Consider the following 16,903-nt stretch of genomic DNA (forward strand, 5'->3'; position numbering starts at 1 on the left):
GAGCTCTTCCTAGCTGAGAGCAGATGCAGTCTAATTAGTGATTCCGGATTCATCCTCTCATCGCGAGACGTGGGGACACGCAATGCAACGAGGAACAATGTCCAATTTGACAGTTTTGTTGGTCCATGTGTTGCGGACGCGTAACGTTGCCTGGGTGTACCGACCAAATCTTCGGAAACGGTACACTCACTAATCAATGTTATTACAATACTGTACTCCTACCCCATATCCGTCTTTGCATGATTTCGTTCGATCCTAGTTTCATTGTTGTGGATTACGACGTGTGACCACATCAGAAGTTAATTGAGAGGAAAAAAAAGAAAAAGCGGTAGCTACCTATAGCAGTGCAAGGAAATGCGATTTATCATCGTTGTAGTACAATGACGTCTGTCTGAACTTCTGCAGGAACTTGACGACTGAAGCTTAACTGAGTGTGGCAATAATTGAAGTCTAACAAAATTCCAATATTGATGGTGCAATGGTTGGATTATTTTCAACACATCCGAGTTTTGCTGAACGGAAGATTTAAGTCGTTTGTGTTTCCTATAAATCGCATTTATATCATCGGTAAGTTCATATGGTTGTATTTTACCAACATTAGTCAAAACTCTCATTTCGATAAAAAAATTAGGACAACGGCGTGGAGAACTATCTACGTTTGTGAGGCAGCTTAGATAACTGCAATGCTTTCTGGAATTAACTGCATTCCTTGCTGTCAGAGCTCATCTATCCGTTAAAGTTTTTCTGAAATTTTGTATAAAACGAAAATCGTGCTTTTTGTTCTCCCATTAAAACTATTCTCGGCATTAATTCAGAAAACTGCTGAACATTAACGCACAGAAAATTTGCTTTCTTAGGTCTTTTTGTTCCTATGTGATAGTCGCTTAAGTTATTTTGTAGTTACCAATGTGTGTAAAAGTTGGGAAAATTCCAAAACGCAGCATTCACGTTCTTGCCGTTTCACAGTAGCAATTTACGTTCCATAACGTCATTAGAAACAAACATTCCATGAACACATCCTGTGACTGTGCGACCGTTATGTTCTAGCGCCGTTCCCGAGGTTGAGGCTGTTCCCAGTGACGTCATGCCAACCGAAAACAGAAAAACATTTGCCTCCCAACCAAATCTTTTTTCTACGGACATTGTGTCAGTAGACATTGGCAGTGTGTGGTAGTTAATGGTAGACAAAAATTATTCATTTGCAGATATCGTTTCCCGAAAAAGTAGCTGGTCGTGCGGAATGGTTCATAGTTTAATATTACTGTGCTGATCAGAACGTTTGGTTTGAGACAGTGGCTAACAGTGATGTCTAGATCATAAGCCTAACAGGAACAGTAGATGGTTTTCAATCAACCTTCCTTAAGGGGTCTAATTTGCTCAATGACACCGCATCCCGCTTTAGGAGAAGACGAAGATACCTACTTGGTCGTGATCAATGACAGCATCATAGCTGTTATGTTAATGTATCATTCAAATCCCACGGACTTTTTCTGATGTTCAGTAAATTTCCTGCACACCTGTAAGTATAAGGAAACAGCTAATTCCTCTCCCACAACCACCCAAATTTTCCTTTTTGGGCACTAGCTTGTGCTTTGACACTAACTTCGTTTTCGCTTGTGTGTTAAAGCTAATAAAAATCCCAACTATCTCCGTTGAGTGCCTATTGAAAGGAATGAACTGTATTTCCATCCGACAAACAACACAGACGTCCACGACTTTACAGAACTTCGTAAAACACTGCAGTAAAGTGACGCATCTTAAGTATCACTCAATTCGGCGATAAACTACCATACAACCCAACAATGACCAAAAAAAATTTTTTACAGACTTCCGAACACTTTTCTAGCTGTGAAGTGCCATAGCACAGAACTCTCAATAGGACGTCTAACTACACATACTTTGGCTAGCAACGTTTGAGTTACTGTGTGCACTGCTATTAAGCGACATCTCAGTTCACCGCAGGCTTTTGTAAGAGGAAATAGTTTTTCACCAATTATTTATATAAAAAAGGAAATCTGATGGTAGTCGACCTAGGGGAATATAAGATGAGATCCCGGAGAAACGTAAGAATACCCGAAACAATAACTGACCTCGTGACTTACCTTAGAAGACAGGTTTAGGAAAGGCAAATATGTTCACAGCTTTCGTAGGTTTGGAGCAACCTTTGGACAACAGACTCCAAAATTATGACTGTAGTGGGGATGAAATACAGGGAGTAAAATTATATTGTCCAGAAACCAGACAGTATTATTAGGCGTCTAGAGGCGCAGAGCTGAAGCAGTGGCTGAGAAGGGAATGCGACATATAGGCTATCCACAATGTTTTTCAGTGTGTACATTGAACAAGTAGTAAAACAAACAGAAGAAAAGTATGGGAAAGGAATTGAAGTTCACAGAAAAGAATTAAGGTTGCGGTTTGCCGACGACTTAATTCTTTCAGAGACACCAAAGACCCTGAAAAACAGTTGAAAGAAATAAACAGCGTTTTAAAGAAATATATAAGCTGGACGTTAACAAAAGCAGAACAAGTGCAATTTAATATAGTGGAACTGAATCAGGCGGTGCTGAAAAAAATTAGATTAGGAATAGGTACATTAGAAGCAGATGAGTTTTGCTATTTGGGTAGTACAGTAACTTATGGTGGCGGAAGTAGAAAGGATACATTAAATATATTGGCAACGAAGAGTAAACCTACACTGTAGAAGAATTGTTAACATCTAATATACACTGAAAGGCCAAAAAACATATGCATAGGTATTCGAATACAGATCAGGCAGAATACGGCGCTGCGGTCGGCAATGTCAACTATGTAAGACGTCTGGCGCAGTTATTAGACCGGTTACTGCTGCTAAAATGGCAGATTATCAAGATGTGAGTTTAAAAGCGATGTTATGATCGGTGCACGAGCGCTGGGACACAGTATCTCCGAGGTAGCGATGAAGTGGAAATTTTACCCTACCACCATTTCACGAAAGTACCGTGAAAATCAGGAATCCGGTAAAACATCAAATCTCCGACATCGCCCCGGCTGGAGAAAGATTCTGCAAGAAAGGGACCAACGACGATCGAAGAGAATCTTGTTCAACCCTTCCACAAATTGCTGGAGATTTCAATGCTGGACCACCAAGTGTCAGTGTGCGAACCATTGAACGAAACATCATCGATATGGGCTTTCGGAGCCGAAGGCCGACTCGTGTACCCTTGACTGCAAGACAAAGCTTTACGCCTCACCTGCGCCCGTCAATAGCGACATTACACTTAACTGGAATCATGTTGCCTGGTGTGACGAGTCTCGTTTCAAATTGTATCGAGCGGATGAACGTGTACGGGTATGGAGCGACCTCATGAATCCATGGACCCTGCACGTCAGCAGGGAACTGTTCATGCTGGTGGTGGTTCTATGATGTGGGGCGTATGCAGTTTGAGTGGTATGGGACCCTGATACTTCTAGATATGACCGACAAGTGACACGTAGGTAGCCATCCTGTCTTATCACCTGCATCCATTCAGGTCCATTGCGTGTTTCGAAGGACTTGGGAAAATCCAGCAGGACAATGCTACACGCCACATGTGCAGAATTGCTACAGAGTGACTCCAGAAACACTCAGAAGATTGGTTCAACACTTCCGCCAGCCACCGAACTCCCTAGACATTAACATTACCGAGCGTATCAGGGATGCGTTGCAACGTGCTGTTCAGAAGAAATCTCCAACCCACGTATTACGGATGTATGGACAGCCATGCAAGATTCGTGGTGTCAGTTCCCACCAACACTACACATGTTAGTTGGGTCCATGCCATATCCTGTTGCGGCATCTCTATGCTGGGGGGCTACACAATATTAAATGTGTCCGTTTCTCTGACTCTTCAGTGTAGATTTAAGTACTAGGAAGACTTTTCTGATGGTATTTATCTTTGGTGCACCCTTGTATGGCAATTAAAGGTGGACAGTAAGCAGGTGAGACGAAAAGACAACATAAGCTATAGGAATGTGATGCTACAGAATGCTGAAGATTTGATGGGTCTATCACCTACCTAATGAGGATTACTGAGTTGACTTGGGGTGAAAATTTTTTTGCCCTGACTTACAGAAAGGATCAATGGTCAAAATATGAGACAAAGGTATCACCAATTTAGTACTGGAGGAAAGTGTGCGCATGGAAGTTTTTAGGAGAGGACCAAGCGCTGAAGACAGAAGGTTCAAAAGAACGTACGTTGCAGTAGTTATTCAGATAAGAGTAGGCTTATAATGTATAGTCTAGCACGGAAAGCTGCGTCAGAATTCTGACTTAACATCACAAGTTATGCCATGGCCCAAAGCATATTCCTCTGCCTGATGTTTCATCTTTAATGCTGGAGACGTCAAGGGCTACAAAAACACACACATTTTCTAATTTTAACCAACTCAACAATCCGTATTGTTCATACGTACTGTGAGGTCGCATCGTGGCATCAGACCACAGCCTGAGACAGCTGATTGGGGCCGCTCGTTGTGGTCGGGCGGCTCTAGGCGCTTCAGTCTGTAACCGCGCGACCGCTACGATTGCAGTTTCGAATCCTGCCTCTGTCTTTGATGTGTGTGATTTCCTTAGTTTAGTGAGGTTTAAGTCGTTCTAAGTTATAGGGGACTGACGACCTCAGATGTTAAGTCCCATAGTGCTCAGAGCCATTTTTGAACTGGTTCGGGCAAACAGGTATACGGAGACTGGAGGGGATCGTCAGCTCTGTTTTATCTAGCATTAGGGCCAACAACACACATAGGTTTAGTCTTACTCTCCTAATGAAGACGTTTTTGTATTCCGACAATTTTAAGCAGTGTGACCAAAATGTAACTTAAATTTTTGACACTTCAATAGTGAAGCCAGTCACAGTACATAATTCTTTTTTAAAAAGGGGGGTTTTACTACGTAAAGTTGTGTGCTGTTTTCCATATGGAAGCTTGCTGTCCTTTTAAGGGAATATTTTTTGTATAGTGGCTATGGCTTCACTATTACCGTGTCAAATGAACATTAGGCTGTTTTTGTATTTATGAATTTGTATGACCTCTGTACGTTGAAGTATACCAATGATTAGATCTTGCTAAATGACTAATCTTTTAAATGACTTTGGTGGTTCCTTGATCACGGAGCACGATCTGGTACCACATTTAGCTGTGGTTTTATCAAGAGCCCAATCATTGCTATGCTATGATGTACAGACTGCGGGGTTTCAAATGAAAAATGGAAATTTGATGAGGTGGTGTAGCCCTCAACTACGTACCCTCTAACTCAACGTTTAAATATTTAAAGTTTTGGCTGGTTTCGTTGTCTAGGGGCTGGGACACGTAGTTGCATTACAGGCCAAATACTGCTGAGTCTACAGTATACGATAATAATACACACATGAATCGAATAGTCTAAGGTTTCTATCATTCAGCAATTGCTAATTATTTAATAAATTTATAAATGAAAGATTGCAATTAAAATCTGCAGGTTCTATCTTAACGACTTTAAACGATGAGTACGATAGTAGAAGTGCTTTTGCGAATTTCTGTGTATGGTCCAGCAATTAAATGAAATGTAAGTTGAATAACAGGGGAACAATAGATTCTTACTTCGCGTAATTAGTTATGAACGACAACATAGCTCGCGAGATGTTCACTTACAAACGAGTAGTAAGTGAGTACGTCTTCACTGCAGAAGCGACGGGAATCTCACAAGGGAACCTCCCAATCGCACCCCCCCCCCCCCCTCTCAGATTCAGTTATAAGTTGGCATAAGGGATAGGCCTTGAAAAACTGAACACCGATCAATCGAGAAAACAGGAAGAAGTTGTGTGGAACGATGAAAAAAATAAGCAAAATATACGAACTGAGTAGTCCATGCGCAGATAGGCAACATCAAGGATAGTTTGAGCTCAGGAGCGCCGTGGTCCCGTGGTTAGCGTGAGCAGCTGCGGAATGAGAGGTCCTTGGTTCAAGTCTTCCCTCGAATAAAGAGTATTTCCGTAAAGTTATGATCTTCCGTTCGTTCATTGACGTCTCTGTTCACTGTAGTAAGTTTAGTGTGTGTTTTGCGACCGCACCTCAAAACCGTGCGATTAGTAGATGAAAGGACGTGCCTATCCAATGGGATCCCAAAACATTTGATCGCAAGGTCATAGGTCAAACGATTCCTCCACAGGCAAACACGTCTGATATATTCTATACGACACTGGTGACGTCATGTTTGTCACATGACGGGAATGTTGTCGACCCACCTAACTTTTACACTTGGCGAATGGGTAAAAAGATTCTTCCACCTTTCCCGATTTAGGTTTTCTTGTGGATGCGATAATCATTTGTTGCAGTTCTGTGAAACTCTTATGTGTTCAACGCAACGTCGTGTGTTTCGATGTTTAGGCGTAGCGTTCCCATACTACGGCCCAGTTGCCTCGCATCGGACAGACAGACAGACAGACAGACAGACAGACAGACAGACAGACAGACAGACAGACAGACAGACAGACAGACAGACAGACAGACAATTGTGTGAAAATAAAAAAATACCTTTTCATTCGAGGGAAGACTTGAACCAAGGACCTCTCGTTCCGCAGCTGCTGACGCTAACCACGTGACCACGGCGCTCCTGAACTAAAATTATCCTTAATGTTGCCTAACTTGCGAATGGAGTACTCAGTTTGTATATTTTGCTTATTTTTTCATAGTTCCATCCAACTTCTGTTTTCTCGATTGACTTGTGTTCAGTTTTTCAAGGCCTATCCACTGTGCTAATTTATAACTACATCTGAGGGGGGTGCAATGGGGAGGTTCCCTTGTCAGAAGCACAGAAGTCGGCACTACGAAATGTTTATCTCTCGCGACCACGAGCAAACTGCTCCATTCAAAGTATTTCCCGCCACTGTGCGTCCGTCGCGCCGTCCAGCACCTCCCGTATCCTGTGCGACTGTCCAGCACTGCCCTGTTCCGAACTACCACGTGTCCTCTCCGGAAACGATGCTTCTCCCCAATCTCCATACGTATCTCCAAGTAATGAGCGCTGTGATTGGCTACAGCGCTCCCTCCATGTCTCCAAGCCAACATGCACTCCCCAATATATTGAAACACATACCGAAGATTGGATTTACGTTTAAATAACTTAAAATTAAAGAAATATGCCTACGGCTGGACCATAAACACGCTCTAACACATTATTAGATACATAAACATATCAAAGGAATAGAACGAAAGGTAGGCCAGTAGACTAGTCTCTGTGCTTTCTAAAACACAGAAAATATTTAACCAATATCTTCATGAGTAGTATATATCGAATACAAACAAAGACAGGTGAATAAATGTATTTATAAGCATGCTGCTACCGTTTTTCGTGTAACTGGAGTACTCGTGTCCTGACGCGATCGATAGTTGTCTGCCACTTTGACCTCCAAAAACTCGTGTACTATTCAAGTTACATGCCTGTAATTCATACCAATTTACATTTGCACTAATAGCTTTCTTAAAGGCACGTCAAGCGACGAAATGGGATGAAGCGTTTAAATTTTGAAAATTTCTCTGTGTTACTTGTATAATTTACTGTCAGATACTAAATTTTAAACTAATTAAGATATTGAAAATTGATTACACCATCAGAATCGTCGTGCAAATAATGGTAACGTACATGTTTCTTTTTGAGTTATGATTCATCTGGCTACTAGTAATTTCTATACTAACTGGGAAATGTCTGCCATTAAGGTTTCACAAAGTCCGCCATCTCTGGCACTCCCGGCATAGATCCTCCTTTCATTGCCACAAAGTACCGTCCTTAACACAGCGGAATTTCCAGCCACGTGGCTGGACCATGCGTTGGGGATACCCCTCTCGTGCGGCTAACGTTTGGTACCACGTGTTCGCTGCCGGGTCCCGGCTGAGACCGCCCAACTCCGAATATATAATATTTCGCCCATTACCTCACAAGATCAACAATAACAAAAAGAACTTTCACAGAAATGATAAAAGACTAGACAAACAGTGGATCTTGCTGATAAATAAAGCGAACACCACCCTTCCTTACTACGAGCTCCGTCACAAGTCGGCGGGACTCTCGCGATCTTAGGCATGACTGACGTCACGTTGCGCGGATTCGTGTAAACAATTCACTTTACTGACCTTGATTGAATCTAGACGGCCTATGGGACCAAACTGCGTGGTCGTCAGTACCGCGGTTCCGAAGGAGTCACAGACGAATCCAGTCAAAGTCAAATTGTGAAATAATTAATATCAAACACACACGACGGCATAAAATGTGAGAAAATCTAAAAACTGGCCCGCATCTCGTGGTCGTGCGGTAGCGTTCTCGCTTCCCACGCCTGGGTTCGATTCCCGGCGGGGTCAGGGATTTTCTCTGCCTCGTGATGGCTGGGTGTTGTGTGATGTCCTTAGGTTAGTTAGGTTTAAGTAGTTCTACGTTCTAGGGGACTGATGACCATCGATGTTAAGTCCCATAGTGCTCAGAGCCATTTTCTAAAAACTGGAAAAAGGGGCCCGTCATGGAGTCACAGACAGAGAAGATTGTACAAAGTCCCAACCACAACCAACCGGCGCCTGCTACAAGACCAAAGTAGAACATTGTATCTGGAAATAACCACTTTCACAGAGGAAACCTACGACCAGTTGAAACATCCGTGGATCGTCTGCTAATATTAAATTTAAGAAATAGGGAAGGCTATACTTAAGACCAAGTGCTAAAGAAGTGGACATTCCACCAATATGTGAGATAGTCTCGCTCCACAATCACAATGTGGCGGTGGGTCGTTACGTAGGAGGAAACAGTGAGTGAGCCGGGTATGACCAATGAGTAAACGGCATAAAACGGTGGACTCCTTCCGAGAGGAGCGGATGGACGAACGCCAAACTGAAGTAGAGAATTTATTACCATGAGCAGTAGCGCTCCTGATGGCATTCCACTTTTTGGCAGAGAGATTTGACGTCGATCCTAATATCTGCATCTGGAATCATGAAAGTAAATGCGAGGTAAAGAAGCGCTTCTCTAGCAAACGGTCAGGCAGTTCATTCCCTGGGATGCCCACATGACTTGGGACTCAGAGAAAAATGACTGAACAGGCAGAACACTCAAGCGCAGAGACAAGGTCATGGATAGCAGAGACCAAAGTGTGATGAGAGTAGCATCGGTCGATAGTCTGCAGCCTGTTCATGGAGTCTGAATGAATTGAAACACTGGAGTGAGGCCTGAAAAAAGAAAAGGGCCCTGTGAACGACGAGAAGCTCTTGTCTGGATTATTTTGCTTTAGGGCGCAGAAGCAACTGGTGTCATACGCGCCGAAGTAAAAAACAGAGGAGTTAAAAAGACTACACTTCACTCCCAATTGACTGAAAAGTAGCTAAGAACAGGCACGTGGAAAAAAGGGCTAAAACGACCATACAGAGGTCCAAAACTAAAAATTAAATGGTCTTCGCCAGATTGCTTTGGCGAATAAAAAGTAAAACGCAGTCGACAGCCATGGCGGCATTTGCTAAAACGGCCGATAAATCAGACGGTAAACGTTGAACTGTTAAAAAATGGGCATTCCATCAGGTAGTGGCGTACAGTTAAAACTTGGGCGCAATGTGTACGAAGTGGTTGGAGGTCTGCTGTGAACACAGTACATGATTGCGGCAATAAATGATGTTCCAAGCCGGTAGGAGACGTAGACGTATAACCCACCTTGTCGATTATTTGAGAACCATCAGTGTAAAAGATGGTGGCACCCTGGAACTCTGCAAGGTGGCACACACAAGACGCTGGAAAACCATAGCAGTGACGGACTTTAGGACACTGGAATAGATCATTCCTAGGCACCATCAAAGGGGGGGGGGGGTGTATGGGAGGAAAGACATGGTGTGCATACTAGTGAGTGGAGATGGAGATTCCGACAGAGGGAAGCGAGACACATGCCAACTGGCAATCCCACCTGTTGGAAGGTGTTCTGAGGGAGACACCCCTTATTGGCGAAGAGCAGTGTACACAGGATGGTCAGGGAATTGGCGAACGGCGACTGCATAAGAAACAACGAGTTTACTCTGTCGGATGTGTAGAGAGCGAATCCCTACTTCTGTGAAGATACTATCAAGACTAGTGCGAAAGGCACGTTTACACAGAGTACGCGAAGGAACTTGCCCCCCTTCTTGCAGCGGTGTACCGTAGGTCTCTAGAAGAGCGAAGCGTTCCAAAGGATTGGAAAAGGGCACAGGTCATCCCCGTTCTCAAGAAGGGACGTCGAACAGATGTGCAGAACTATAGACCTATATCTCTAACGTCGATCAGTTGTAGAATTTTGGAACACGTATTATGTTCGAGTATAATGTCTTTTCTGGAGACTAGAAATCTACTCTGTAGGAATCAGCATGGGTTTCGAAAAAGACGATCGTGTGAAACCCAGCTCGCGCTATTCGTCCACGAGACTCAGAGGGCCTTGACACAGGTTCACAGGTAGATGCCGTGTTTCTTGACTTCCGCAAGGCGTTTGACACAGTTCCCCACAGTCGTTTAATGAACAAAGTAAGAGCATACGGACTATCAGATCAATTGTGTGATTGGATTGAGGAGTTCCTAGATAACAGAACGCAGCACGTCATTCTCAATGGAGAGAAGTCTTCCGAAGTAAGAGTGATTTCAGGTGTGCCGCAGGGGAGTGTCATAGGACCGTTGCTATTCACAATATACATAAATGACCTTGTGGATGACATCGGAAGTTCACTGAGGCTTTTTGCAGATGATGCTGTGGTGTATCGAAAGGTTGCAACAATGGAAAATTGTACTGAAATGCAGGAGGATCTGCAGCGAATTGACGCATGGTGCACGGAATGGCAATTGAATCTCAATGTAGCGAAGTGTAATGTGATGCGAATACATAGAAAGATAGGTCCCTTATCATTTAGCTACAAAATAGCAGGTCAGCAACTGGAAGCAGTTAATTCCATAAATTATCTGGGAGTACGCATTAGGAGTGATTTAAAATGGAGTGATCATATGAAGTTGATCGTCGGTAAAGCAGATGCCAGACTGAGATTCATTGGAAGAATCCTAAGGAAATGCAATCCGAAAACAAAGGAAATAGGTTACAGTACGCTTGTTCGCCCAATGCTTGAATACTGCTCAGCAGTGTGGGATCCGCACCAGGTAGGGTTGATAGAAGAGATAGAGAAGATCCAACGGAGAGCAGCGCGCTTCGTTACAGGATCATTTAGTAATTGCGAAAGCGTTACGGAGATGATAGATGAACTCCAGTGGAAGACTCTGCAGGAGAGACGCTCAGTAGCTCGGTACGGGCTTTTGTTAAAGTTTCGAGAACATACCTTCACCGAAGAGTCAAGCAGTATATTGCTCCCTCCTACGTGTATCTCGCGAAGAGACCATGAGGATAAAATCAGAGAGATTAGAGCCCACACAGAAGCATACCGACAATCCTTCTTTCCACGTACAATACGAGACTGGAATAGAAGGGAGAACCGATAGAGGTACTCAGGGTACCCTCCGCCACACACCGTCAGGTGGCTTGCGGAGTACGGATGTAGATGTAGATGTAGATGTAGCCAGATGCAACTAACAATGATGGACTGGGCCAAGGTGTTTGAAAGTGGCAGAAGCTGCTGAGCGACAAATCTAACTACTATGATATAATCTGGACAAGACCAGAGGACAGTGAAGGTAAGTGGAACGGTCTGCACCCCAAGATGTGTGGGCCAGGAGCCAGAGAGCATTAAGCTTCCACATACATATAGTCTTTGGGTGACGAATGTGGGGCAGCCATGGCAACTTCCTGTCGTAAGCAAGGCCCAAGAAACGGGATTGTGCTACAACAGAGGATTTGGTGGCCTGAAAGGTCTGGAACGGGGTGTACAGTTGGTCGAAGAGAAAAATGCGTAACTCGCTTTTTGGAGGGAGAAAAGTGGAAGCCATGAGCTGTGGCCCACGCAGAGGCACGTCGGATGGCGCCTTTAAGCTGGATAAGCAGGGATGGGGCAGGGTAAAACAAATGCAGCCAGGGAAAGAAGAATTGGTTGCAATAGCTCTGGGCTCAGTGTGCGCCATGCACGAACTCACGAAACACTGTGAACCTCCAAAGGAGGGGGGGAGGGGGGGGGAGGGGGGGACGACGACGACTAAACGTTAGGCAGAGAAATATACCGACCGCCAAGGGCGAAAGACCGCCCAGGGCGAAAATATTGGGTAAGTAAGCCTTTTTTGTTTTTGTCTTATCCCTTTAGTTGGCGCACTTGTTTGGTGTGTCATGGAGCATTTCGCTCTCCGTATTGAGAAGAAGGCTGGACAACGCATAACTGATAAGCGCTGCATGTCTATGGATCGCCATTTTGAAAAGTGCCGAAGCAGAACGCAACCGCTGTTCATTCCGGAGACGCTTCATTATGCAAATTAGCGACATTTCTTGATGCAAATTCCGTGTTTCCCAACTTTTCTGACTTTCTTCTGAGTTGAGCTGCTTCACGTTCTATTTGCAGATGAGATACTTCACCCTCTGCAGCAGCCACTTCGCGCCTTATATACTGCGCATACTTCGGGTTCCGTACGCAGCTTTGACAGTTTACAGTGATGACGCTGCAGGGGGAGACTCCGCCATCAGACTTCTGGGTAAGACCTTGTCCGAGGGCAGCGGGCCCACACAGCCGAACTTCGTGAGCCACCAGCACCCTGCGCATTCACACTCAAACTGAGGTACAGTCAGCAATGAATTTAATAATCGTCAATATTTTCACTATCAGTTAAGAGTCTGCCTGGCCACTACGAACGCCACAGCTGTTAAATTACTTTCGAGGTATGAATGCAATCACTTATTGAGTTGCGGTTTTGAGTCAGTTGAAATCTGAAGTCTTGTAGAGCTCTACTTACATCACCTGCTTCCCGTCCCTGAACTTTGCCAGCCGTAAGTCACTTCAGTTTTTTCTTACCTTATGTTTTTGTTATTGTTGTACATGGAATAACTTTTACTGAATTGCTTGGCAACTTCTTAACGGAATCCACTTGCGCTAATAAACTCAGGAATTTATCGTACCTTCGAAATCCCTTTCACAGCCAGTAATATCCGTGTACATGAACGAAGGAAACTAAGTGATTACCCCTGCCAAGTGCTGGGCCGAAAATGAACGTTCATGAACTCCGCTGCGCACAGCTGAATTAGTACAATTCACTGGGAGGAGGTAACCGGCGTCATTCTCAGTATTAGCGAGAGAGGTTATTCGAAACCTAACAAAGAGGTTTCACTGTCCGTTAAGGTGAGTCACTACCACAGTGAACAGGCATCCTCACTCGGCGTCCATCTGTCTGGCTTCTGTCCATCTGTCTACTGGAAGAAGCGTATCGACATGGAACAAGACCTAAGAAACATACTGAACTCTTGAGTGCAAAGGCTACAACGGTTTAGTGGAATACGTTGATAGCGTAAAAGGACCATGCACTTTAAATGAAATTCGTTCCACGGATCTAGCAGCCCGTGGCTACCGTAAACTGCTGGAGAGAGTGCCCGTGGTGATTACAAACTATCATTCCGGGATGAAGGATTCATCTGAAATTGGAGGTAGGGAATCCTTGAACACGTGTCTGAAAATGATCACTCTCAAAAATACAAGCGATAATTGTAAAGTTTTGCGTTCGTCTGCTATCGGTAATAAAAGCCAAGCAGCCTTTTCTCAAATTTTTTCAGTTCCACATCTTGCTCGAGGTGCCAGATTTACGATTGTTTAAAATGGTGTCCTACGAACTTGTATGCATGCACATGTCCAGCAAAGTTCTGTACTCATGTGAACATATTTCACAGGCAGAGAGGATTTTTCGCTTTATCACAAGAAGAAAGTTGGGGTTAAATATCAGTCCACGAAACACCGTCTCCCACGTTTTGACGGGTTACCGTACCGCAGAATTTCAGCAGCTGCGTACGTAAGTTCATCGCAGTTTGCGACGAATTATTCAGAGGTTTTTGAATTCCAGTGGAACAGATGGGCATCAATCTGCCTCCGTAAATTCCACTCAGTCTGTCCTGGATTTGGACACTTCAGTCAGACTCTCCTTATGCTTACAAGCTCGTACAGACACGACGCAGGTAACCCTTTTTTCCCGCTGCAAAGCAGAGTAGGGCTACATTTCGACACTATCTCAGTGTAGGTGCAGCTACGATCTCAGTGTTTGGAAGCGATTGCTGGGAGGGGTGCTTACTTCTGATCCCGTACCGACTGCAAGTAGAAGAAGCTGAAGATCTTCGTGTACGGTACCAGGTTCCACGCGTGAGTCGTTTGGATGTCTGGAGACCCGATGTCCACGGTAATGAAGCCCACGTTATCGAAAGGAAATCTTGCTTCGCACTCAGTAATCATCTCGGGTCTCCGGTCGGCTGCGACGATGAAAACATCTTGCGGCAGTCGCGGCAACAGGTCGAGACACATGGTCTCTCCAGTGGCACAACCAATGACCAGCACGTTCCTAGACTCCGCGGACCAGCTCAGATGCGGCCACACCTCATCCAGCAGCGTCTGAACTAGCTGCCTCTCCAGAATGCTGGACTGCTGATGCTGGAGACCTTCCATGACTACCTGAAAACATGATTTATGGCAATAATTCTAACATTTTATCTATATATCTTATGCTCTAGAACCTATATTAATGAGTAATCCTGTGTTATGTGAGACACTACGTTTGGTTGGTTTAAAAGAGGGGAGGGGGACCAAACTGCTAGGTCATCGGTCCCTCGTTCCGATTAAAAACTCCACAAGGGTGGGAGTAGAATAATCGAGACATACGAAACATCTGGAAGAAAGGAGAAAACCACAAGAATGAGAGAAGGGCAACAACCATTAAAATAGACCAAATCTGACAAAACCACACAGACACGTGAGAAATATGTAGAAGAGATTAAAAAAGGGGGCAGATTACCATGGCTGGCTGACCATAAGAATAAAAACGAGAAATAGAGAAGACTGCCACTCTGCAACACATTAAAACTCCACCCTAAAGCACTAGGGTGGAGGACACAGAGGAACAAAGGACGTGAGATAAAGATCAAACGATAAAACAGAACCTCACGAGACAAAGGCAAAATTAAAGCTGCTCTTGAGGCTTTTTCACCCATCGTCGAAGGTAGGCTGCTGGGAAAGTTGAAAGTCTGCCACACAGTGGCTAAAAGTGGTCAGTCCAGCAAGAGGTGGACGACCGTCATTGGTGAGCCACGTCGACACTGAGGTGGGCCCTCTGACTGGAGGAGGTAACTATGCATTAGCCACGGATGGCCAATGCAGAGCTGGCAGAGTAAACCTGATTCCCTGCGAGAGGACGGCATGGAAGACTTCCTCACATTCGTAGTCTTCTTAATCTCGCAGTTTGTTGTGTGCACTGTTATGCCATCCATCTCCAAAAGTCTAAAAACCCTGGAGCGTAAGACAGAACACAGGTCAGTTTTGGAGATGCCCATCTCCAGAAGCGGTTTCCGAGTAGCCTGTCATCAAGTTCGTTGCCTGGGATTCCGACATGACCTGGGGTCCAGAAAAACACTGAACGACGGGACCGTTCCAGGGCATATATGGACTCTTAGATGGTCGCCACCAAGGGAAGACAAAGGGAAGTCCTGGTCGATAGCTTGTAGGCTGCTGAAGGAGTCAGTACACCGAAGGAACTATTCCCTGGGCATGAACGGATGTGTTCAAGAGCACGATACATGGCCGCCAGCTCTGCAATGAACACATTGCAGCCATCTGGCGAGGAATGCTGTTTAGTATGTCCTCCATGAATATACGTAAAGCCTACCTGACCATTAGCCATCGGGAGGTAGCTGTAAACCACTTCATGGCTCCAGTCCAGTACATATCGAGAATGGAGAGCTGTAGCGTTAACCGAGTCCATAGGGCCATGCGAAAGGTCCAGAAAAATATGCCGCCATAGAGGTGTACGAACTTCGAGGAGAGGTAACAGGAAGGACTCCAGACAGAAGGGACCAGACGCTAACCGCAACCTTAAGCATAAGCCCTGACATGGGCCGCGGATGCGGGTGATGAACAGCCGTAGTTGGGGAAAGGAGACTGTAGTTCGAATGCACAGGAGAACAACGTAACTGGTGAGCAGTTGTGCACGCCTAACCTGCAATGGAGAGACTCCGGCCTCCACCAGGACACTGTCACCAGACTCGATCTGAAAGCTCCCGGTGCTAGGCGAACGCCACAGTGGTGCACTGAGTCGAGTAAACAACGCTGAGCGAGCCACCTGAACGGAAACAAGACTCCCGTAGTCAAGGCGGCATTGAACTAGGGCTCTGTAGAGCTGCAGCAGCGTAGAGCTATCTGCACCGTAATTGGTCTTGTTCATGCAATGGAGGGCATCCAGGTGCTGCCAGCACTTCCGCTTAAGCTGATGAAGGTGAGGTAGCGAAGTGAATCGGGTGCCTAAAATCTGTCCCGATAATCGATATGTCTCCAATACAGTGAGTAGATCATCATTAAGGTAATGTTCTGGATGGACGGATCGACGCCGACAGACATGCACGACAAGTCTTCGCGGCTGAAAACTTGAAGCTGTGGGCTAGAGCCGATGACTGCCCCTTGTGAATGGCTCCTTGTAGGCGCCTCATCAACTCCAGAACTGGAGGAGCATTACGAAAAGCACATGTCATCCGCATAGAGAGATGGTCAGACCGACGACCCTACAGCTGTTGCTAGACCGGTAATAGCGACTAAAAACAGACAAACTCAATATGCCGTTTTCTAAATACAGGAGGAACGACGGCAGGCAAAGACTTGGACACGAAAGTACAGAGTTGCAAAGTTGTGGATAAAAATCGGAACGGGTCCTCGAGACCGCACTCATACAATGTGGCAAGGATACAATGTCGCCACATCGTATCGTATGCTTTACAGAAGTCAAAAAGATAGTAACCAGGTGTTGCCGTCTGGAAAA

The 16,903-nt window shown here is 45.0% G+C and overlaps 1 protein-coding gene across 1 annotated transcript in view; it reads right to left on the reverse strand.

Moving 5' to 3' along the window:
* LOC126267288 (juvenile hormone acid O-methyltransferase-like) overlaps window positions 1-16,903 on the reverse strand; it is a 131,039-nt gene that overhangs the window by 65,575 nt on the left and 48,561 nt on the right. The window contains exon 3 of the mRNA XM_049972362.1: window positions 14,180-14,549. Coding sequence (XP_049828319.1) covers window positions 14,180-14,547 — 368 coding nt within the window. The 5' untranslated portion in view covers window positions 14,548-14,549. The remainder of the gene's footprint in view (window positions 1-14,179; window positions 14,550-16,903) is intronic.

Source organism: Schistocerca gregaria, chromosome 4, assembly GCF_023897955.1.
Source record: "Schistocerca gregaria isolate iqSchGreg1 chromosome 4, iqSchGreg1.2, whole genome shotgun sequence".
Taxonomy (NCBI): domain Eukaryota; kingdom Metazoa; phylum Arthropoda; class Insecta; order Orthoptera; family Acrididae; genus Schistocerca; species Schistocerca gregaria.